This window comes from Delphinus delphis, chromosome 6, assembly GCF_949987515.2.
Source record: "Delphinus delphis chromosome 6, mDelDel1.2, whole genome shotgun sequence".
Lineage (NCBI taxonomy): Eukaryota > Metazoa > Chordata > Mammalia > Artiodactyla > Delphinidae > Delphinus > Delphinus delphis.
Genome location: NC_082688.1, coordinates 45,071,919 through 45,095,143, shown reverse-complemented (window position 1 = coordinate 45,095,143; position 23,225 = coordinate 45,071,919). Strand labels below are relative to the sequence as shown.

At 39.5% G+C, this 23,225-nt stretch overlaps 1 protein-coding gene and 1 long non-coding RNA gene across 2 annotated transcripts in view; one reads left to right on the top strand and one right to left on the bottom strand.

Annotated features, from left to right (window-relative positions):
• Positions 1–23,225, top strand: part of RORB (RAR related orphan receptor B) — a 181,578-nt gene that overhangs the window by 154,783 nt on the left and 3,570 nt on the right. Inside the window, exons 5-9 of the mRNA XM_060014625.1 lie at positions 6,054–6,175; positions 7,787–7,919; positions 10,636–10,743; positions 12,263–12,373; positions 15,355–15,467. Coding sequence (XP_059870608.1) covers positions 6,054–6,175; positions 7,787–7,919; positions 10,636–10,743; positions 12,263–12,373; positions 15,355–15,467 — 587 coding nt within the window. The remainder of the gene's footprint in view (positions 1–6,053; positions 6,176–7,786; positions 7,920–10,635; positions 10,744–12,262; positions 12,374–15,354; positions 15,468–23,225) is intronic.
• Positions 5,842–21,803, bottom strand: LOC132427295 (uncharacterized). The gene is made up of 7 exons (XR_009519865.1): positions 21,527–21,803; positions 20,373–20,445; positions 18,116–18,225; positions 16,709–16,803; positions 14,597–14,745; positions 13,875–13,977; positions 5,842–7,350 (listed from the first exon to the last, which is right to left on the bottom strand). It is a non-coding gene; the product is annotated as an uncharacterized lncRNA (long non-coding RNA).

The window sequence follows — 23,225 nt, the reverse complement described above, 5'->3', positions numbered from 1 at the left end:
GGACTTCAGATGCAGCCCCCTCTAGTGCTATATATAGCTTTGAGTCTCAGCTTTCTCGCCTTGATACAGTTGGGCCACGGGTGCTCTTGGTAATAACACTGAAAGCAGCAGTTTTTAAAGATATACTCAACTTTCCCCGCTCCCAGGATGTGGGATTCTAATGAAACCACCCGTGCAATCCGTGTCTGAGACACTGTAGCCTTTGGAGAGCGCCATTTGCTGAAATGTCTAGTGAGAGCTAAAATAAGCCCCTTTGGTGGAAAAAACCCGCTGAGTGGTTGAAATCAGAGCTGCAGAAGGTCACTTGCTATTTTAGTAGCTGCAAGCTGGTCCACATTTTATAACATTACAGTTATAAACAAGAAATTGTCACCTTACTTGTCAGTTTACTTACTTTTCACCAAAATAAGCAGATGTAGCCTTTTTTCTACATAGTACTAGGCAATTTAGATGACTTCTTCCCAGACTTTGCTTTTCTATATGAATTAATACTTAACAAAATTTATTTTTCATTTATTTCTTTAATATTACTTCAAAATATTATTTTTACACAATTAATTTACACAAAATAGTATTAATATTTACACATATCATGCACATCTCAACCACCTGTGAATACCTTAAGGAGGGACTTCCTTCCTACTTCTTTGATTTATTCCACAGATCACAGTGATGATTGATGAATCACAGTGTGGGGAGGGAGCCAAAGTTGCAGAGAGAGACAGGAGACCCAACTAATTTCTGGAATTATTTAGATACAGTCCATTTGGAAATGAAGGAAGGAGGTTAGTTCCAGCCCCAGGGTTCTACAATTTTTGCACACACTATTGAGAATTACCATCAAATTTTATTCTAGTTTTCCCTTCAAAAATTTAATTTCTCTCTTCTTATTGCCTGTCATAAGTGGATTTAAGACTACCCCTAAAGCTTCTAGGGAAGTGTAACAATTTTAGCAATATTTTTCAATATTTTTCATCAAAAATGATAAAGTATATTTGCCTGTATCAATTATTTTTTAAACCTCTTTATTGAGATATAATCGACATACAAAAATCTGTCTGTATTTAATGTCTACAACTTAATGGGTTTGGAGATAAGTATACACTCATGAAACCATCACCACAACCTATGCCAAAAACATATCTCTATATCAATTATTTTAAAATTTCTAGGATTATTCTTTCATTTGAATCACATGTTGTCATTTCTATCTCATAAAGTTACTTAATACATGAAGTTACAAATTCTATTAATTAGTTATAAGTCTTGGGCTCCAATAAGCCTTCCTTCAAGAATAGTATAAGGGTCAAAGTCTAAAAATAAAACAGCAATTTTTTGGGGAAAAAAAGAGATGCAAGACAAAGTGAGAGCAGGATATTTTTCATGAAATTAACAAATAGAAAATGAGGATCATGGACTTACTCTTAACCTATAATTACACACCCAGTTTTCCCTTGCCAGCATCAGTGTTTACATTTCCCCTCATCATGACTGAAAAGGAATGACTGGACTGAGCATATAAAATTGTTCTTCTCATTCCTTGTTGTTGTTTTATTAACTATCAAACAGCCCACATACTCTTAGTGAAATGGACAAAGCTCTGTCTCACTGATACATACAGAATCTTAACTACTGAGAAGATAATAGCTGCATTTTCAGGTCCACTTAAGAAATCTCTAGCCTCATCCCTGGTCTCAGGAAAAGGAGAGTGTAGAGTCCATGGGCATCACCTCTGAAGGTGGTAGAATCTCCCATCATTCAGTCATTATTCAGTCATATTTCTGTTGCACCCATTATCCCAGCACAGTGCATGCTGACTCCTTCTTCAACATGTGCTTTCTGCAGCCCAAGCTGGTTAAAGGATCCGAAACTGGGCTCTGAGAAGCAACAGCAATCCAAATCAGGGAAACGGATGAAGGGTGTGCGATTGCCCAGAAAGATTCCAGATCCCCTGCTCTTTTACCTCAGTCTTTTTGTCTGGACTTTCTCATGTGGTTGGTCCCTAGAGATGACAGCGTTTACTATTACCTTTTCTATTTTTCCAGGCAAGGACTCTTGAAAGTTCCTTTGGCTCCCAGCAGGAACTCTGCATACTGTATTCATTGTCTCTCCCTTTTGTCCCTTCTTTTTAAATCCTTCTCCCCTTTTCACAACTGCAGACTCTCAGTCCAAGCAGACCATCTCCTCTGATGTTCATGCATCTTTCTAATCGACAGAATGAGCCTTCAGGCCTCGCTCCCAAGGGACCAAGTCTAGCTTTACCGTGTGGTTTATTGACACCCCCCCTCCCCAGCCTGAGCCTTGAGAGGGTCAAGCCGGTTTTTGCACGTGGCTCACCTTTGCACTGCAGACCCGTGAAAGGAAGTGGAGAAGGATCGCTCCTGCTACTGCTGCGGCTGTGTCTTAGCTTTCATTGATATATGTCTTATGTCAAAAAGAGATTTACCTTTTACTTCTCACCACAAGGGTATGGGAAATAATTGCCCATGTTTAATGTTAAAGCCATCATGAGTGCTTAGGCTTTAAGATCATCAAACAAAGGGTCAGTCTTAGCTTTCTAAAATCCTTTGTCAACTAAAGCAGAAAACGAGGGGACGAATGGATGGATGGATATTTTCAACATTATCTTTACTAACTCAACATTGGCTGAGTACCTACTATATTTAATTCACACACACACACACACACACACACACACACACACACACACACACACACACACACACACACACACACACACACACACACACACACACACACACACACACACACCCCCCCCCCCCCCCCCCCCCCGCTGGTCCTATGCAATCCTCCTTCAGAATTGTCCTGAATCTCGCCCCTCCACTCTGACTCTGTCATTCTCACCTCTTCTAGAAGCTCCTCATATCTTGTCTGTATTTTTCACAACAGCCTGATTAATCTCACTTACTCCTTAATGCCATCTCATCTGCTTTGCCATGGCCAGTATCACCCTTTTAAAACAAAAAACTGACCATGTCACTCTCCTGCTTCGCGGCTTCCACTAGCTCTTAATCGCCTACAAGGTAAAATCCAAACTCCATGGCCATGCTTATGCAGCTGTTCCATCTCCAGTCACAGTGTCTATCTCTAGTCTCTTTGTCCCCATCTCTTCAATGCACTCTGTATTGCAAACACTACAGACTTTTTGCTGGGAAAGACAGAGCTGATTTCAACGCCATTTGTTAGCTCTGTAAAAATGGGTCTAAAGTCACTCACTCTTTCTGAACCTCACTTTTTTCCTCAAAGGGAAATTGTTTGTAAAAGGTAAGGATTGTAAAGATGTACCATTTAATGTCAGCAGTTATCTAGCTCAGAGCTAGTTTTCTCTCTGTGCCTTTCCATCATCCCCTCTACCTGATGTCCGTCTTTCTCTTCATGTGACAAATTCCTGCTCAGACCCAGGTCAACAGGTATCTTCTCTGTGGATAGTTTTCTGCCTCCCTCTGACTGAGTTAGTTACTTTCTTCTTTGGGCTTCCACAATAACTCAGGGCATTTGTTACGTCATGATATGACATGATATTATTATAAGATCCTGTTAAAAAAAGAAAATGTCCTTTTTTAAACTCTGTACCTTAACTTGGTTTATAATAGCTTCTCAAAAAGTATTTGTGAACATGTGAATGAATATATGAAGGCACTGTGCTGGGTTCTGCAGTCCATCTCTTGAAGAACTCACAATCTTGAAGGGTATAGAAACATCCATTCAAATAAGCACAGTGGGAGTCTGACTGGAATAAAGGTTCAGCTGGGGGGTGGAATTAAAGTGTAATGGCAGCTGGCCCTTCTACGTGGGACACTGGGAAGCAGGGAAACCTTCTCGAGGAATGGCCATCTGAGCTGAGTCCTAAAGCATCCATGTGGATTTAACTTTCAATTTTGCTTAATCTGCCCACATGTTTATTATGCCCACTCCTCATACCCCAAAGAACCCTAAACTTTGGTGGCAGAAGGCCAGGGAATTCTTAAACCTTGGCCAGCAATTCTCAGGAGATATTGTAAAGGAACAGGTAAAAAGTTTTTCATAGTGCAATTTTGAGTGCAATTATAATTTTGTTTATAAACCCTGAAGCCTGTAAATTACTGACAAATCGGTATATCTTTGAAAATGAAAACATACTACACCAAGAAGATAAAGGTTTGAAAACTATAGAGCCATAAAAATCTTATGTTTTCATTATATACCTACTGAGGAATAGATATGTTCTTTTAAGAGTCTAAGTAATTAGACTGCCCAAATGAAATTGAAAAATGATGAAGCATGACATACCAATCTATTTTAATATGATGTATAGAATATTTCCTGCCCTTTTTTACAACATAGGAGGACGTTCAATAAATTTTTGAATATAGGATTTTTTAAAGAAAGGATTTTTATAACATGATAAGCAATGAAAGTCTAGAAATGCTCAATGCTGAATCCAATAGAGCATAGCCATAATCGTAAGTTAGCATTTTGTAGCATCTTCTACATCCATCAGTTTATAGTTCTGATTGAACAACTTTAATAAATATCGAAATATCTTCCTTCAGTAGCACTGATTCCAAAATTAAATAGCTCCGTTTCATCTCCACTGGGTGGTCAGATTCCTTCCCTGATGAAAAACTATGTAGAATGTCCTAATAATGACAATCGTGGCTACCATTTATTCAGTGTTTATAATGTGCCAGGCAATGGATATACGAGATTTTTTTATTTCGAAGGTGCATTAGAAGCTTAAGCTTACATTTTTTATTCTCTACGTTACTAAAACTCAATTTATTTCACTCCATATATACCAGAAGCTTAGCAAGGTACAAAAAGAAAACGGGACCTGAGTACTGCTTTGAGAGTTACCCTGGAGAAATGAAATATTGCTATTTAGAAAGAACAGAAATTGCATTTAAACTGGCACCACCTGAAACACAAGAAAAACTCCATTTCTATATGAGCCAAGAACAGTTACCAGGCAGAAAATTTGGTCATCTTCATTCTACTCATATCCCACTTACAGAATTCCTAAGTACAGAATTCCAAGATGTCACCTTCACATGTTCAAATAGCAGAGGGGGGATTATGAGGGGACCTTCTGCCAGCTCTATCCCACTTCGGGGGACCCCCTGCAGGTTGTTAAGGAGAGCTCTTATGTCTGGTTCTATTACTCAACTTCCATACCTCGAAACCCCAAATAATCGATATTTAAGATACAATACTAAATACAACGCATTTGGAATAAATGGCCCCCCCAAATTGATTGTGTTTATTTCTACTTTTTTAATGAGTAAAACCATTTCCTCTTTTTTAACTTTTTCAGGGAAAAATTTTATCTTATGAAAAATTTGAAAGAAGAATATAAGGGCCCTCATGACCCAGCTTCAAAATTATCACCTCATGAGTCCATATCATTTCATCTCCCTCTCACATTATTTATGGAAGATATCTACGTGGTTCCAAAGTAACATCTACAAAAACAATACCATCAGAGAAGTCTGGCTTCTATCCCTGTGCCCCCATTCTCTTCTCTTTCCTCTATAGAAAACTATTTTTTTAGATTATTGTTTAATCCTCCCTTTTTAAAATATAAGCAAAACATTTATATTTCAATTCCTCCTTTCTGAGATAAACACTGGGGATCTAGTGATTTTCCAAATATTTTAAAGTTTTTGGAATTTACACTGACTGTTACAGTGTGACAAGTGTTACAAGACTGTGAGTGGACTTTCAGGCCCAAAATCAAGAAACATGGTACATGGTAATTTGTATTTATTTTTAAAATAAATATCTATTTGAACACTTTAAAACTTTAAGACCCCAGTTTTGTGACCAAAAAGCGGAGGAAAAGGCAGTTAATTTTGATAAAAAGACTGAAAATTGAAAAAAAGCAGTAAAGAGTTTGTCTGGAGATTTTTAAATAGATAGTCATGTTAAAGACATGCTCATACAATTGGAGTAGCTCCAAAAGGCATTCCTACAGGAAACACATTAACAGCAGGTTTCTTTCCGCAGAGTGGGATTTTATTCACAAACCCTCAAACTGATATTCTTTCTCATAGACCGAATTGCGCAGAACATCATTAAGTCCCATCTGGAGACATGTCAGTACACCATGGAGGAGCTACACCAGCTGGCATGGCAGATCCACACATATGAAGAAATTAAAGCGTATCAAAGCAAGGTACTCTGGGAAACTACAGGAAAGTTCTTCTGTGATTTCTCTGTTTCTGGCTTTTTCAACCTCTGCACTGTTGACATTTCAGACTGGACAGTTCTTTGCTGTAAGGATTGTCCTGCACATTGTAGGATGTTCAGCATCATCCTTGGTCTCTACCCACGAGGTGCCAGTAGCATCCCCTCACGCATAGTTGTGACAACCCAAATGTCTCCAGATGTTGCCAAATGTTCCCTGGGGGGCAAAACGACCCCGATTGAAAACCACTGCCCTATTTGAGTGACTGGGGAGACTGTGCCCACATCAGGTGATTTTAGGACATCTCATAGTGGTTTCTTGCAGCCAGGCAAGGAATAGGAGCAATTGAAAAAGTCATAGCAGGAATAATAGCTGCAAACTTACACTACAAAGATATGCAACAAAGCATTCTGAATGTTTTTTCTTACCCTACATGTTTAAAAAGGACCAAAGGAAAAAGGGACAACTCACCCTACATTTTTACTGTTATTATTATTATTTTGATTATTTTTGTGTCCATTAGAGAAGGTTTTAAGAGAAGAAATTTGTTGCTGTTTTTGTTGTTGTTGTTTTGACTCACATTAATTTTCTACAGGATTGAGATCCATAATCACAAAACCTACTGGTAAATGAAATTTTAATAAAATATATAAATGTGTCTATATAGAAATATATGACTACAACATACTGATTTTTCTCCAGTGGAATAATTAAATCTTACCACTTTTATATAAATAAGGAGACAAAAGCATAGGTATTGTTATGGTCAATAAAAAACAGAATTAACACATAACTTGGATTTATGTTTCCCATTCCAAAGAAAATAACCCAAGGATCAAAATACATTTCCAGAGTTCTATATTACTTAAGAGAGTGATTTGATTTGATGTCTTTTCCGTTGAATTTTTTTTTTTGCGGTACGCAGGCCTCTCACTGCTGTGGCCTCTCCCGTTGCGGAGCACAGGCTCCGGACGCGCAGGCTCCGGATGCGCAGGCTCGGCGGCCATGGCTCACGAGCCCAGCCGCTCCGCGGCATGTCGGATCTTCCTGGACCGGGGCACGAACCCGCGTCCCCTGCATCGGCAGGCGGACTCTCAACCACTGCGCCACCAGGGGAGCCCCCTTGAATTTTTTTTTGTACCAAAAAGCAGTCTCCATAAGTTCTGGGAAAAGAACACAACATAAAAATATTACAGACTTAGTGTCTGTCAGGTACACGTGGAAATAATTTTTTGGAAGCCTGTGAATGAAATTGCTATTCCTCAGTGTAAGAGTTTGACTTTACAAAATAGACTAAGAGCTTGAGTTTGTTTAGGTGAGGAGGAGGCAAAATAATAAAGAAACTATAAATGCCTATCTTTTTGTACTATTGCAATATTTCCATTATTTTAGCCTCATTACTTTATAATTGTGGTGTATCAAGGTTCAAAGAGGTCAAAGCAGTATCTTAGAAAATACTGCCTCTCTTCTAAAGGTGGGTAAATTCCTACCATGGACCCCAAGTGACAGGTAAGCGCCAGTTAGGGCAACCTTGAGTATTTTACTGAGTCTCCGAGTTGTTCTTTGCTCTATGTACATTCTGTGTTTTCTCTCTTGAAGTCCAGGGAAGCACTGTGGCAGCAATGTGCCATCCAGATCACTCACGCCATCCAATATGTGGTAGAGTTTGCAAAGCGGATAACAGGCTTCATGGAACTCTGTCAAAATGATCAAATCCTACTTCTGAAGTCAGGTAAGCAAGAAAATTCATGGGGGGCCTATTTTAGACCCGGATGTGGTTGACCCTTAGCTTGCTGTTAGTTCTAGAAAAGCCTCCGTCCGATATGTAGCTCATTTTTACCACCCACGCTGTCAGCCAACTCCCAAAGGAAACTCTCAGTAATAAAAATGCCCTGATAGTCATTCAGTTCCCCTTTGAAGTCAAATACAATTTTGCTTATTGAAAGTGGAGCTATTAATTGTGGAGGTTGAGATACCCAGCTTGACAGGCAGTGCTAGTAATTAGCGTGTCAAGGTGGCTGAATTGCTGAGCTGGCTCTAAAATGTACTACTTGCCTTCTGTTGGGGGGAAAAAAATCCAGGCTAGGTGAGCTCTGCCTCTGTGGTCATTTCCAGTCATTTTAATGAGGATAGCCTGCAGCCAGAATACACCGGGAGAAACTCACTCTGCTCTAATCCTTCCTCCCACTTCTCCCTCACACTCTCTGACACACACACACTGTCACTTAGGAAGCAACTCAGGAAACTTTGCACATGATTGACTTTGCAGCTGCCATTATCCAAACAGGAAAAAAATGTATTTGTCTTTTTTGGCCCCCTTTGAAAATAGAAAATAAGAACCACTATGGTGTTCATGTGAACCTTCATGGTCCTGGGCTATAGCAAATAATAATAACATAATTTATATATATGCAATAACATATATATATATATGTTTATGTTTACCTGTGACATCTCTTTTAATCTCATGTGCTCAGTAATTATTTCCATCGTATAGAAGAGGAAGCAAAGATTCAGGGAAGTGAAGGGCTGTGTTCAGTACCACGTAGCCAGTATCTGGCAAAGCTAGCTTTTTTTTTTAAATTAATTTTTATTGGAGTATAGTTGCTTTACACTGTTGTGTTAGTCTCTACTGTACAAAAAGAGGTGTGGAGAAAAGCTGCCTTTTGAACTTGAGCCAAATGAAAGAATTATTCTAAGTTGCTGCTGCTTCGTTACCAAATGATTAAGGTTGGTGCAAATCTTGACTCAAACATGAACTTGCTGTATTAGTTGCTGGATAAAAACAATCCCAAAACTTAGTTCACACAACGATAATCATTTATTTTGCTTCCAAAGCTACAGGTTGAGCGGGGCTTAGTGAGGGACGGCTTGTGGTGTTCACCGAGGCAGCCTGACTGCGGGCAGGAGGACCCACTTGCGCACTGGCTCGTGTTCATGGCTCGCAGTTTGTGCTGGTTGACAGCCCGGAGTTCAGTCAAGGCTTTGGGCTCAGGGGGGCCTCAGTTCCTACCCTGCACAGACTGCTTGGACGGTCTCACAGCATGGTGGCTAGGTTTCGAAAGTTAGCATTTCAAGAGAGCAAGGCAGAAGTGTGTAGCATTTTTCTGACTTAGCTTCAGAAGTCCCATAGGGTTACTTCCACTGCACCTGTTAGTCAAGGCAGTCATGTAGGCCCACCTGGGTTTAAGGGTAGGAGACATGGAATGTAGAAGAATGTAAGGGGTCAAGGGACGTGCCTTCCATATTGTAGATAGTGAATAAATGGTACCTATTATTGTTTTTCTCAGAAAAGCATTATTGCAATTAATATTTGCAGATTCCTTCTTATGCGTAAGCCCCTATGCTAAGGTGACATATGAGGGAAAGCAGATACATCAGCAGAACAAAGAAATAAAACACAGACATAAATGTACATGGCAGCATTAAGAAAGGCACCAGGGGTACAGTTGGGTACAACATGGGTGTAGCCAAACCATCTATATGATGTTCTCATGCAAATTTCTGACTTCTGAGCCTGGGTGTCACCTTCCAACACACTGTGGGGCAAAAGCCCATTTCTCCAAAATGTGGAGAAACTTGGCAGTACTTGCTCAGGATGTCAGTAAATGTTCAGAGGGAAAAACAAAGGTAGTGAACTAATTCATTTAATAAATATTTATTAAGCACCTACTATGTGCCAGGGACTTTTCTAGGTGATGGAGATATAACAGTGAATACAATAACCACAACTGCCTATGGCTGCAGATGAAGGTCCTGGCACCATTGGGCTAACAGAGAACTCAGAAATGTTAGGTCCATCAGGGTTGAACAAACTCCTTCATGTTGGGACTTCAACAGCCTTTGACCTGTGAATGTTGCTTATAACTCCCTGGAGTGGATAATGTTCAGCCTTTTGCCAAAACTTATTTGACCAAGAAACCCTCATTTCAAAGATACCAGGACATAAATGGTACCCTCAAGAAACATCCTGAAGGTGTCCCTATTGAAGTCATCGTATGCAGAAATATACATGGAGTGTGTTAAAAACTGAAGCAGAGAACAGGTTTCCCCAACAGCAAAACTTCTACAAAAGTTAACAGACTGAACTTGCCTGCTGCAAATCTCCTTTCTGGGCCACTTATGATCACCGGTGAATTCAAGAGTTGAAACTAACTTCATTATCAGTCAAAAATAGGGGGGAAAATGTATGCTTCTGAAGAAAATGTTTTTGCCCTTCATTTTAGTCACCTTTAAAGTGTATTTCATCTTTAATTCCTCACATAGACTTGAAGAGAGCTTTATTTCTAACATAGTTCTTCTTACTTGGCAAGGAATCTTGAGGTGTTTCTGAATGTGTGTGTCTATGTGTCTATGTGTGTGTTTTAACGTTTTTTAAAGTCTCTTGACCTACATGCAGTAGTAACCTCTTTATATATATATACACATTTGAAATTTTTTTCTCATAGGTTGCTTGGAAGTGGTTTTAGTGAGAATGTGCCGTGCCTTCAACCCATTAAACAACACTGTTCTGTTTGAAGGAAAATATGGAGGAATGCAAATGTTCAAGGCCTTAGGTGAGTTCACCTTTGATGATGACACAATTTTATTAACTACCGTCAGTTTCTCCACTACAAGAAATGCCTTGATTCTCTAACATGACTTAGTATCTCATTATGCAATAAGGGTTGGACTAGGGGAGCCTCCAGTGTTTCATCTAACTCCTCTGATTTTACAGTTGTGCCTCCAAATGTAAAAGGAAGGAAAGAAACGTGGACCCTGTTGACACGAACATGCTTCATTCAGAAATCAACAAAAATTGATTGTAAAGAACTGGGATGCATTCTAGGCCTTCTTTGTAGGATCAGCTTTTCTTTTACCTTCTAGCTTACTGCTTCACACAGTATGTTATGTAGACCACTGGTGGTCCATGGGTGACCTCTTAAGTGTCTCATGCAAATTTATAATCATTAGTTAAGGTGCTTAAAAGAGGAGCTCTTTCATTTGTTTCAAACCCAGGGTAGTGACTTTCTCCCTGTTAATTCATGAAGTTCTGGGAGCACAGATAGCATGGCTGCCAACCAGCCCAAAATGATCCCCAGACCATTCTTGTGGGAGGGCAGGACAGAGCCAGTCTCTGCAAGTGTGTCATTCACATCCAGTCATCAGTGCACAGCATGGATAAGAACGTTAGCAAAGATGGGCTGGTGCCAGGAAAGGTTTTAACAATTGACAGTGCCATTTGTTCCATATCCTGCCCACGGACATCAAAGAAGGCCACTGCCCTTTCACCTTTTGTGCTGTCAGTTGATATGGTAGCCAATGGCAAATCCATCGGGGCCGGCAGTGTTTCCCTCCTGCAGCTGATATACATCCATGGCATCTCCAAGGCTAGATTTTCAAGAAAGGAGGGAAAACCTTGGCAAGCAACTTGGGTATATTTCCAGCTTCATAAAATAAACATTTACCAAGGATCCGTGTAGGGATGAAGCATTATTTTGCCAGAATTCACAGTGGCTAAGCAACTGACCTGCGAGTCGTTCATTAGAAGGTAAACATAAACGAATGTTTGCTTCTCAATCGAATTTCCAGGAAATTACCAAATTGAAAGTCACTTCATCTCCATTCGCTTAGCTTGAGGCCCCTGGACATCCTACATTGCCAGTGACATCCTATATATGCCACTAAGACTGACAGCCCATGGCCCATTATACATGTTTTAGGTTTTCTATGAATGCTATGTCTGTGGCTAAAGGATCCCCAAATCACTAATTTAAAATTTTTTAGTTGGAGCTAATTTCAAACTTACAAGATTAGATTGGGGTTATATATTCCCAGTTGGATATTACAACGGGTGCAAACCGTTTCTATCTGCCCCTCATTGGTAATGTTGACTTTCATTACCTGGTCAAGATGTTGCCCAATTTTCTCATTCTATAATTACCACTAAATCATTTGTTATGGTCAGGAACTTAGAAATATTTTTTCTGTGTGCCTGGTATGCAAATCCTTGAATAACTTCTTGATTATGGGACTTTTCTTACTATTGTCCCATTCTGTTCAAGTATTTTCATTTAATTTGCCTTTTTTTTATAGGTTCTGATGACCTAGTGAATGAAGCATTTGACTTTGCAAAGAATTTGTGTTCCTTGCAGCTGACTGAAGAAGAGATTGCTTTGTTCTCATCTGCTGTTCTGATATCTCCAGGTAGGGAGGTCTGAGGTCCTTACCTTTTTTTTAAAAAAAAAAAAAACTGTTCTCCTATCTTTAACATGAATTGCATCTACCTAAGCCAAGGTGCTCTGAAGAAACTTTAAAAGAACTATATTTTCTTTAGCAAGTTGTGATATTTTTGGACAATTCAAAGAAAAGTAGCCTCAGGTTAATTTAAATATCAGTTTTGTCCCAAATGCAAGAGTAGGATGTGTGGTAAGGGTGACTCCAGATTCAGAAAAACATGATCATTTCTTAACATATAAATGAAGACAAATAGTGGCCTGAGTTATAACTAAGTTCTATTTTGATTTTAAGAATAAAGGACATAGACAAAAATGTCCAGTTAGGTGAGACTTAGTAGAAATATACCTGAATGAACAAGCCAGCATAGAGACTAAAAAAAAGTAAAACATACATTTTCTCCTCTTTAAATATCTCTTTCGTCGGCTTTTCTATCCAAATTAATGTTGGCGTTCTCACTTCAGGCAAATGCCTCTTCTTTTTTTATGCACTATTAGAAGCTTTAAAAGGAGGTAAGGACAGCAGAGGAAAAAAATGGCTCTTACTAAAGACTGGTAAAGGAAGAATCTCCGATGTGGTGGTAGACATTCTAGGACAGGCTCTGTCACCAGGTATGTGTGTGACCTTAAACACTTGACCCCTCAGAGCCTCAGTTTCCTCACCTGTAAAGTAAGAGGGTTGAGCTTCATAATAATAAACACCTCGTCTAGCTCTGAAATGCAGTAAACAGCAAACAGTTTTCAAAGAAGGTATGGTATGACATTTATAGATCAAATAGCACTATAGCCATTAACATTCTTTTTAAAAGTATATGCTGGCTTGAAAATGTATGGAATCCTAATAAATGCATGGCTCAACAGAATGAAAAGTCAGAGTTGCTCATTCAGTCATCTGTTCAGTTAGACTTGGGGTCAAGGAATAGCAGTTTTATTGACAGTTCTCTATGAAAAGAAAGACACATTCCTGGTCATTTTTATGGTCAAGAGACTCATTCCTTCTATAACCCGTTTATCTCTAGAGACTTGATCTTTCTTATACCTAACATATTTTTCAGTGAGGCTGGAAGAAATTAATCTTCCCTGTGATGGGCCCTGTTGACATGTCACTCTAGCTATGTCTACCCATAATACGGCCTTTACACTTTGTATCTGTTAGGCTTTATTTACTTATTTTATGAGGATTTTTATGAGGATAAATTTTATGAGGATTTTTAAAATCTGCTTCTGTTTTTTATTTAACTACTTTATCAAGAATGGAAATTAGATATCAATTGGCATATCATTACTAACAGTTTCTTTTGTGGCTCTGTCTAAGATCAAGCTGTTCCTCCAAGCTTTTTCCTTTTTCTTTTCTTTTTTTTTTTTAAACCCTAGAAAGTTTCCCAGACTTGGCAGCACAAAGATAAATGGAAGAAGTGACAAGCAATATTTATTTCTGGTAGCAACCACTTGCCAAATAATTTTCCTCCTACCGTTTTCTCATTGCATTTGATTGCTCCCATTGATTATAGTTCAGGTGACGATTAGTTCTAAGCCTTTGAGTCCACGATGAGGGAGCTGGTTTCACTCTGGTTCCTGCTTAATTAAAGGAAGCATTACAAAAGTCACTGTCCTCGTAGGTATGCGTGTGACAAGTCAGTAAATTCCCAGCAGCAAATATTTAAGACATGGCATATCAAATCTAAACAATCCATGAAGATAACTGCCCCAGTTGGAAGGCAAGCCTGCTGCTTATGAGTTAGAAATCAGCTGAACTATGAGCCTTTTTCTAGGAAGAAATGCTAAAGCCATCAAACTCCACGGAGTTTGGAAGCATGTTATTTAGCTTATTCTACCCAGTGGGGAATCTTCCCGCCCCAGTCACAGACCCACACTCAGAGGCTTCTGCAACTCCAAGATACCTTGTTTGCCACCCTGGCTTAGTGCCATATTCAAAAAGGGAGGAAAGACAGTATTCCAGCCTGTGTAGGCTCCATCGCATGCCAGACCCCACCCTTCCGCCCAAGTTCTTGCCATAATAGTTACTGTCTATTCAGCTCCAGATAGTTTAGGGAAGGGAGAGGCAGGGGAACTTAATGTATTCTGATTGACAATTGTCACTGAAGGCTTTTGTGCTCACTTACGTAAGGGTTTGCTTAACTGTTGGCTAGACTTGTCCTGGCCCTGTCTAGGATTACAGAATCGAGTTTCTCACCTGACCTGAACTGTGTTCAGAAGGATCATGTCCAAGTTCTTTTCCATGAGTATTTGTTCAGAATTTGGAGACTCTAGGTGTCTCTTCATTGAAGTTTCAACCTTAGGCGTTGACACTGGGCTGAATTTTGTCACCATGGTATAAAGCGTCTAGGAAGAAAGGAAGGACGGAAGCAGGGAACAAAGGGAGGGAGGGAGGGAGGAAAGAAAAAAGAAAGGAAAGTGGGAAAGGCTAAAGGAAAGGAGGGATTATCCTATCTATTAAATTCAATATAGAAAAAGGGGACTCAGGATTAAATTTTTTAATTGATTCATGTTGATGCTATATAAATTATAACTTAGCTTATAAAAGGGAAGGGAGATTCTGAATTCCAAAAACACTCCTTTACAATAGGTTTTCTTCACTTCTATAATTCATTTCTTCACAAATCATTAACATAAACTTTGAAAGAAAATCTAAGCGTATGTCCAGAGAAAGAGTAAGAGATGTAAATTGTCACAGACAATAAGACACATGGAGTTTCTCTGAACCACTGTGTCTTTACCTCCACCCTGATTCTGTATGTCAATGTATTATACATTACTGTCATCATAGAATTTCTTATAAAATATTTGTTTTAGAAAAATAATGACATGTCTTCAGAAGCAATTTGGAACTAATTTGGAATGGGCCTGGTACTCAGCACTTACATGTATGTAGGTGAAATCGAACAAGGCTTACGTTCTGTCCGCTCCTTACCCATTCTTTCCCTTTGTCAGACCGAGCCTGGCTGATAGAACCAAGGAAGGTCCAGAAGCTTCAGGAAAAAATTTATTTTGCACTTCAACATGTGATTCAGAAGAATCACCTGGATGATGAGACCTTGGCAAAGGTAGGTCCTCAGACCCAATGTCACTGGAAGAGCCCAGTGAGCTGAAGAGGGCTAGTCACATAAAGCAGGGGACATTTCTGGGCTAGTCACATAAAGCAGGGGACATTTCTGGGCTAGTCACATAAAGCAGGGGACATTTCTCAGCAGCAGCAATTTCTGAAGATTACCAAAGGTTGCATGAATTTTGAGGTGCACATTTTAAAAGGGAGACTGGGAAATTATAAAAGATTGAAAGGACAATGACTTTCATAGGGAAGGACGATACTGATGGATCTGAACCACAGGTAGAGGAAGACAAATCAATGATACTGATGGATCTGAACCACAGGTAGAGGAAGACAAATCAAAGGACAAATCAAAGACAAATCTTTTGTTTGGAAGAACAAAAGCCTGAAGCAAGGAAACAAGTCCTCAAAAATCATATATGAAGAAAGAGGAGACTTTGTGTCACTTGGGAGTCAGGTCCAGGCAAAAGAATGGGTAGATTTTTATTCAAAATGAGGAAGAACTATTAAGTGATGAGAATTGGGGAACAGAGGGTAGACCACTGTGTGAAGGAGTGAGGTCCCTGTCATTGGTCGTATTCTTATAGATACTGCCTGGTTTCCTTTCAGGTATGTTGTAAATGACAGTCCTACCCAGAATCAAAGATTAGACTGATGTCTTGTAAATTTCCCTTCAACTCTAATCTCTTCAACTCTACTCTAGGATTCTTTCAAAACGAAGTATCTCAGGGGCAAAAAGCATGTACCGTGCTATCCATTTCGTGATTCAACTTAATTAAAAATAGTGATCTTTAAGAAGAATACTGAGAAAAGTTGTTTACCAAAGTAAAATGATCATAAGAGGACAAAGGAATTTTCTAATGATATTCAGTGTTATTTTAGATTCTAAAGTATCTTAAATTTCTTAAGAATTGGAATTTTTTTTTAGAGGTTAAACAACTAGGAAATGGAGCCTATCCTTAGTTAAAGATGATAGGAATCCTACTCTTTATATTTTTATCATTAAAACCCTCCCACTCTGCTCTTGAAGTTCTTTATTTTAAAAAAGGGGGGAAGACTCTGTTAGAGATACTATCAGATTTTACTTTGCACATACAGAGTACTGCTATAAAAAACCTCCATGAGTTAAATATGCTGCTTCATTATGGTAACATTTTGTTAAAATTAACACATCACTAGGAAGAACATTTCTACACTGTAGAGTGATAGTTCTTTTTGGTGCAACTTTTCACTTACCATGTGGGCAAGGGCAAATCTCCTGCTCTTCACACCTCAGTTTTCTCCCAGGTAAGAGCAAAACTTCTACATACATAAGCAAAACTTCAGATACACTGGGCAGAAAAGACAGTAATGTGGATATACGCATCTGTCTCTGTAATGGCTCCATAGCATATATGCATAAATACATCTGGTTAGTTAATGTGGGCAGGGAGGATGTTTCCTGCATTTGGGATCTCCCAAAGACTTTGGTCCCCATATTTACCACCCTAAAATTAAGAACTTAATAAAATCCAGAGTTAGACAAAAGTTGTTGCTATTCTGCTTAAGGGATCATCTTCTTGTCAGAAAACTGTGGTTTCATCATCTCTAAAATGAAGATCATAATGTCTTACTGCTATAGAGATGTGTAGGTTCAAATGAAATATTTCCACTGCATAAATTCTAACACACTGACATGGTGATTATTACTTCCAAAGAGAGCAACCCTCAAGCTTATACCATTTTCTACTACCTGGTATCCTGGTGGTGGTCTGAGGTATTTGGGGTAGAAAGGAGACAGAGAAATTGAAGATGAAAGATATTTAATAGCAAGAAAAAGAATTAAAACACCAAGTGAAGTCAGCTTAACTCTCTTTTCTCCATCCTTAGTGGGAAAAGTATACAATTATTTTCTTTAAGTTTTTTTTAAGTATAATTAACATACAACATTATATTAGCCTTAGGTGTACAGCATAATGATTCAATATTTGTATATATTGTGAAGTGAACACCACAGTAAGTCTAGTTAACATCCATTCAATTCTTTTCTTATAGAAAGAGAATGTTGCAAAGCTGGGAATCAGAGAAAGCATTAGAGAGGATTATTTCTTACATAAAATTCACTGGAGCCAGATGACAAAGCATTGCTTCCACTGATCAAGTGTGGATATTGAGTTTTTGTGGGGACCCTTCGCTGTAACAGTCATCATTTTGATAGGATGTTCTGTGAACTAATGTGGAGGGACCATGAAAAGGAATGAGAACTGGATTCTCATTTATCCCAGCTCTGGACCGTGTGGTTTTGCATAAGTCACTCCATTTGTCTAAGTCTCAGATTCAACTGTCGTGTCCTGGGGAAGGGAAGAGGGTGAGGCAAGTCTCCTGAGTTCTGACTGCTTTAATACTTTAAGGACAATGGTGCCATTGACATATAGGGACACCCTCTCATCAAACCCACACTCCCCAGAAGGAATAAATAGCTTTATTTAAACCTAAGAAAAACTATTCTACCCTCCCACAGATTCTTCTCATCTTTTCAGAAATTTCTTCTTTTCCTTCATAGTCATGGAGCTCTTCTGCCTCCACAACACCTCTAAAACAGTGACCCCTCTGGGGAATCTGGCGAACATCATGAAACTTATCTCTAGAAAAATGTGCACATACCCAACTGTTGTATTCAAGTCCAGCGGTTCAGGTTACCTCCCCTGTAGGTGGGGTAGATCTGCCTTCTGTGCAGTGTGCAAAGACTGTTCATGCCACCAACCGGTTTCACCCTGAACAGGTGGAGCAGACTTAGGTGAGGTGCAGGGTTCAGACATAGTCATTAGATTTCATCCTAAAAAAACTGTCTTCCATACACTTTCTGCATGCCCACTTCCTGAAATTAAAGTTCAAGTAGCAATGCCTTATACTTTAGACCAAACCTGGACCTAGGGAAGATTTGAAATTCAGGAATTCTTATCCATTAACTAGAAGGAAGGTCTCAACCCCTATATGTTAATCAGTTTGTTTGTTTGTTTGGGGTAAAAAAAAAAAGAACCCTATTAAAGAGTCTAGTTTCCTCTCCTCATGACCATAATAATAACATGTAGCATATTTGTAATAAACCATCAGAACCACTGGCTGCTTAGTCACCTTGGACAAGGGACTTAACCTCTCTGTGCCTCAGTTTCCTCATTTGTAAAATGTGATAAAAGATAGTATCAATGTCACATGGTTATTTTAAGGACTAAATGAGATCAAATATAAACAAGCTGCATGGTTCATCACAGATAGTACGTAAGTGCTGTTGGAGTTGCTGTGGACAGAAGAAATTCTGTTTCGGCAGGGAAATGTTTATCCAAGAAATGGGTATATTTGAGCTAATCAACTGATGAATGATAACTATTTCAAAAGATGGAAGTTAGGGGTTTAGGGAGGTGGAGTATGACATTCCAAGAGATGGGGGCAATGATATAGACGTAAGAAAGTATAAGGTATACGCAGGCTATGAATAATAGTTAGATTTGGCTGGATCCTGGATTTGAGAAGTGAGGAAATGAGGTCACACTGGTCACTTTCACTAAAGCTCGTGGAAAAAAATACATATACATGTAATATGTATAGAATGTATGTGTATATGTATATGCATGTATACATATATATTTTTAAGCCATATGACTGGGGGAGGCAGCCCATCTGTTTTCTGGGCTTCAGTTTTCTTGTCTCTGAAATGAGGAGGTGGGACTGGCTGGTCGTTAAGTTCCCTTCAGTATAATATTCTTTGACTCTAAAAGAGAAAAACAAAGGTTCCTTCTGATGTCTTCTGCCTTCCATTGCTGTGTCCCGTGCGACAGTTTTAAGGACTCTTTAGATGTTCTGCCGCTACTCTAAGTGAATAAATAGACGGATTTCTACAAGTCTTGCAGATTCAATTAGTTCTATGGCAATTGAATTTAGGGTGATATTCCAATCCCAAAGCTATGAAGCATACACTGTTTATAAAGCCTGCATCCAGGGGTCAGCATTCCCATCAGGCTTTCCGTTTCTAGCATAACAATAACAAAACTGCATCATCAACAAGGGGAATTTGTCCTACTGTAACAGTACCAGGTAACTAAATAAAAACTTAGAAGAGGGGGCTTCCCTGGTGGCGCAGTGGTTGAGAGTCCACCTGCCGATGCAGGGCACACGGGTTCGTGCCCCGGTCCGGGAAGATCCCACATGCCGCGGAGTGGCTGGGCTCGTGAGCCATGGCCGCTGAGCCTGCGCGTCCGGAGCCTGTGCTCCGCAACGGGAGGGGCCACAGCAGTGAGGGGCCCGCGTAATGCCAAAAAAAAAAGAAAAAAAAAAAAAAAAAAGAAGCTTATAAGAGGGAAGGCTTACACAGCCCTATTTTACACGTTAATAATTGAAATATTACCTGAAAGAAATCACTCCTGGTCACTCTCACTTTACTAGTGCTATTAATATACATATTTAGGAAAAAAAAACAGCCACGTTGACTCATAGATAGGGTCTATGGAGCACAAGCACTGATTGAGAGATTAGTGAAAACTGCCAAGGGTCATTTACATTGATTTTCATTGTTTGCTCACTGAGATCTAAAGAGACTGTGTCATGATTGATGATGGGATGTTTATGCCTGAAGCCTGCTTATTCTTCGTTCAGGACACTAGGTGTCACATTAGAATTCCTAGTAGGTGGGCCTAGGGATTCATCAGTTTAATCTTAAACAACACAGTCTGTCCAGTCAGGACTTAAGGGGTCCTAGTTCAGATGATGTGGCTATGTGGTCTGAGCCTCCTTGTTCCCCTGCATATTTGGTTAGGAATTTGTTTTATATTTAAATTTTCTATACTTTCTTAAAGTATAACATACATGCTGGAAGTTCTTAAATCGTAAGTGTTTAGTTCAGTGAATCATCACAAAGTTAACATACCCATGTAACCACTGCCCATGTAAAACTTGGCACTCCAGGAGCCCTGCTCAGGTTTCCTCACATGGTATATACACTGTAAAATAATGCAAGAGTCAAAATTATAAAAAACAGTTCAATAGATCATCCAAGTTTTTAAATTCCAAATCGATACTCAAGAAACATAGCTTTCTCATGGAATAGTTTTCTACTTCAACCTACATGTATATTGAGTATGTACTGTATGCCAGATGCAAAGAAGGGAAAGGCAAATAACACATGGTCTTGGCCCTTTAGCGAGCGGTTTCCTTGAGGGATTCCTGTGAGAGACCAAATTATTGCAATCCATTTTAGCCATTTATAGTTTGCTGGCATACACTACAGGTCCAACACCCAGAAATGTCAAGGGTTGTCCATCGGACTAATGGTCTATAATAAGAAGAGAGGTTTTGATGTTTCTCCTCACTCATCAAGTTGCAAGTCAATGCATTAGTTAGGACTCTTGGGTTACACATAACAGGAACCAACTCACACCAGGTAAAGCAAAAAGAAAATAATAAACTAATGCAGAGAAATCTCATCTAAGGTAAAAAATTCAGCCCCCATTCAGGAAACACTAGAACAGGGAATTAGGAAGCCTTCAGAATGCTCCATCTCACAAGTCTATCTCTCTTTATGTATCTACTTTATTCTTCTCCCTCTCTGAACACCAGTTTTCTCTGCTTCCCTGAAATATGGGTAGCTCTTAGCTCCTTAGGTCACTCATAGTTTCTGCTACATTTAGAAAGTAACTTGCTGGCTCACCGTCTGATTCCAAATTCCAACCCCAGTTAAACCGAATGTCCACTTCCACTTTAGTCAGCCATTCCCTGAGAAAACATGCCATACAGCGTGGATGCCAGCATGGAGTAAGGATGGTGAGAGAGGGCTGTGACCTGAACGGATATCTCCAATTCAGTATGAGAAATCTAGGCCAAGTGTCTAGGTTTAGCTGAACAAAAACCCAAAAAAGAAGTGAGTGGGGAATTTCCTGGCGGTCCAGTGGTTAGGACTCTGTGCTTCCACTGCAGGGGTCATGGGTTCGACCCCTGGTCGGGGAGCTAAAATTCCGCATGCCGCACAGCCAAAAACAAACAAAGAAGTGAGTGGACAAGAGAAATAGATGTATGTAACCTCACTTAATGTGTCCTGTCTTTATCAGTGCTTCTGAAGTTTCTTCCACTTTGATCAAGCCATTGTTCACTTCCTGCTTCAGGTTGGAGGGCATCTTGATGGCCTGGAAGCCCACATGAACACAATCCTTAGTTTTCACCTCTGCATGTTCCATTCTTCCAACATCAAATGTACCAGCTATACAATTGTGGATTTTCTCATAAAACCACCCTCTGGAAAGAAGCATAGGATTATTATTTCTTCTCCAACAGCTGCTTTTTAGTCTTGTAAGACCCCTGTAGGTATAAGCTAAAGCTTCCTTCTTGCAAGAAATGTTTATCATAAGAGAGAGATGAGTGTGAAAATGCCTTTTTATAGACCGTCTGTCTACTCCTGCTATGGAGATTATAAACATGAAGACATTTCATGATTTGAAATCGACTACCCCCTCCATCTCCAAGTGCTTCTGGATCACCACCCCAGCTGTTTAAATAAAAAGTTGTTGAGCCATTAACTGCTGCTGAGGTGAGCTCCCTTTGACTTGAGGGTCCTCCACCTGCAGTACATAATATTAATAAGCAGTAAGTGACTGCCTGATGCTTCCTCCAAGAGGCCCTTCTGGGCTCTGACAAGTGCTGCCGCTGCTTCCTCATGGCCTCCTGGCCCATGGTGCCTCCAGAGTGATGGATGCCCCTCTCAGCACTTCTATTCCCACAGCTAATTGGATGCCTTGAAATCAGTCCCTCCTGAGAGCACAGAGGTTGGCGAAGCTCTTTTGTCTTTTTCGGTGTTCTTTGCTCAAGTGGTCCCAATGCTCTATAAGAAAAAGCATTTGTCACCATTCAACCCATTCTACAGATGAGCAACAGGGACAGGATTGAAGTCCCCTAAAAGAGGGAACTAGATCCTGAACCAGACTTTCTTAAACCTAGTTTTGGGAAGGAAAGAAGCAGGAGTCCATATTTACTTTCCCAAACCAAACCCGTGGTTAAATATTTCCAATAAATGAACTATGGAATGATTTTGGCCATCCTCATACATTTAATTTTTCAACCACCCATTCTCTAAAGGAGCAGAAAACTGCTTTAAGAATTGTAATACATAGAATTCTACTTTATGAATCACAGTTTACTAAATGAGCAACTTACTTTAATTGCTACAAGAAAATGAAAATCGATAATGATGTTGCTTTTCATTTCAATAAAAGTAAATGGCTGATTTTCCCCATGCACTAACCCACAATACACAGAGACTCAATTTTGGGTGCTTGGTTAACGGCTAAGCTGGTTTCTTGCCCTCCATGTTATTTGGCTGAACAAGCATGACCTTGACTATTTCTCTCCTTGAGGGAAACATTATGTGGGAATGACACATGACATCTAACACAGATATTGCCAGGATGGGCCAGGCACTCCATAGATAGTGTTGACTCATTTAACCCTTACAACAACCCTCTGAGATAGGGACTGTCATAATTGACATATGACAGATAAGGAAGCTGAGAGGTTAAGTGACTTGCCCAAGATCACACAGCTGTAAATAGCAAGTCTGGGAGTCAGACCCAGACAGTCAGGCTTGAAAGCCCATATTTTTATCACTAGACTAATTCTCTTTATATAGTATTTGTGTCTCATAGGGAACTCAGGAAATTTCATTATTTGTCTCTCACCAAACTAACAGAACCAAGCAAATGAAACCTTCCCTCTCTTGATATGATAACTTTTT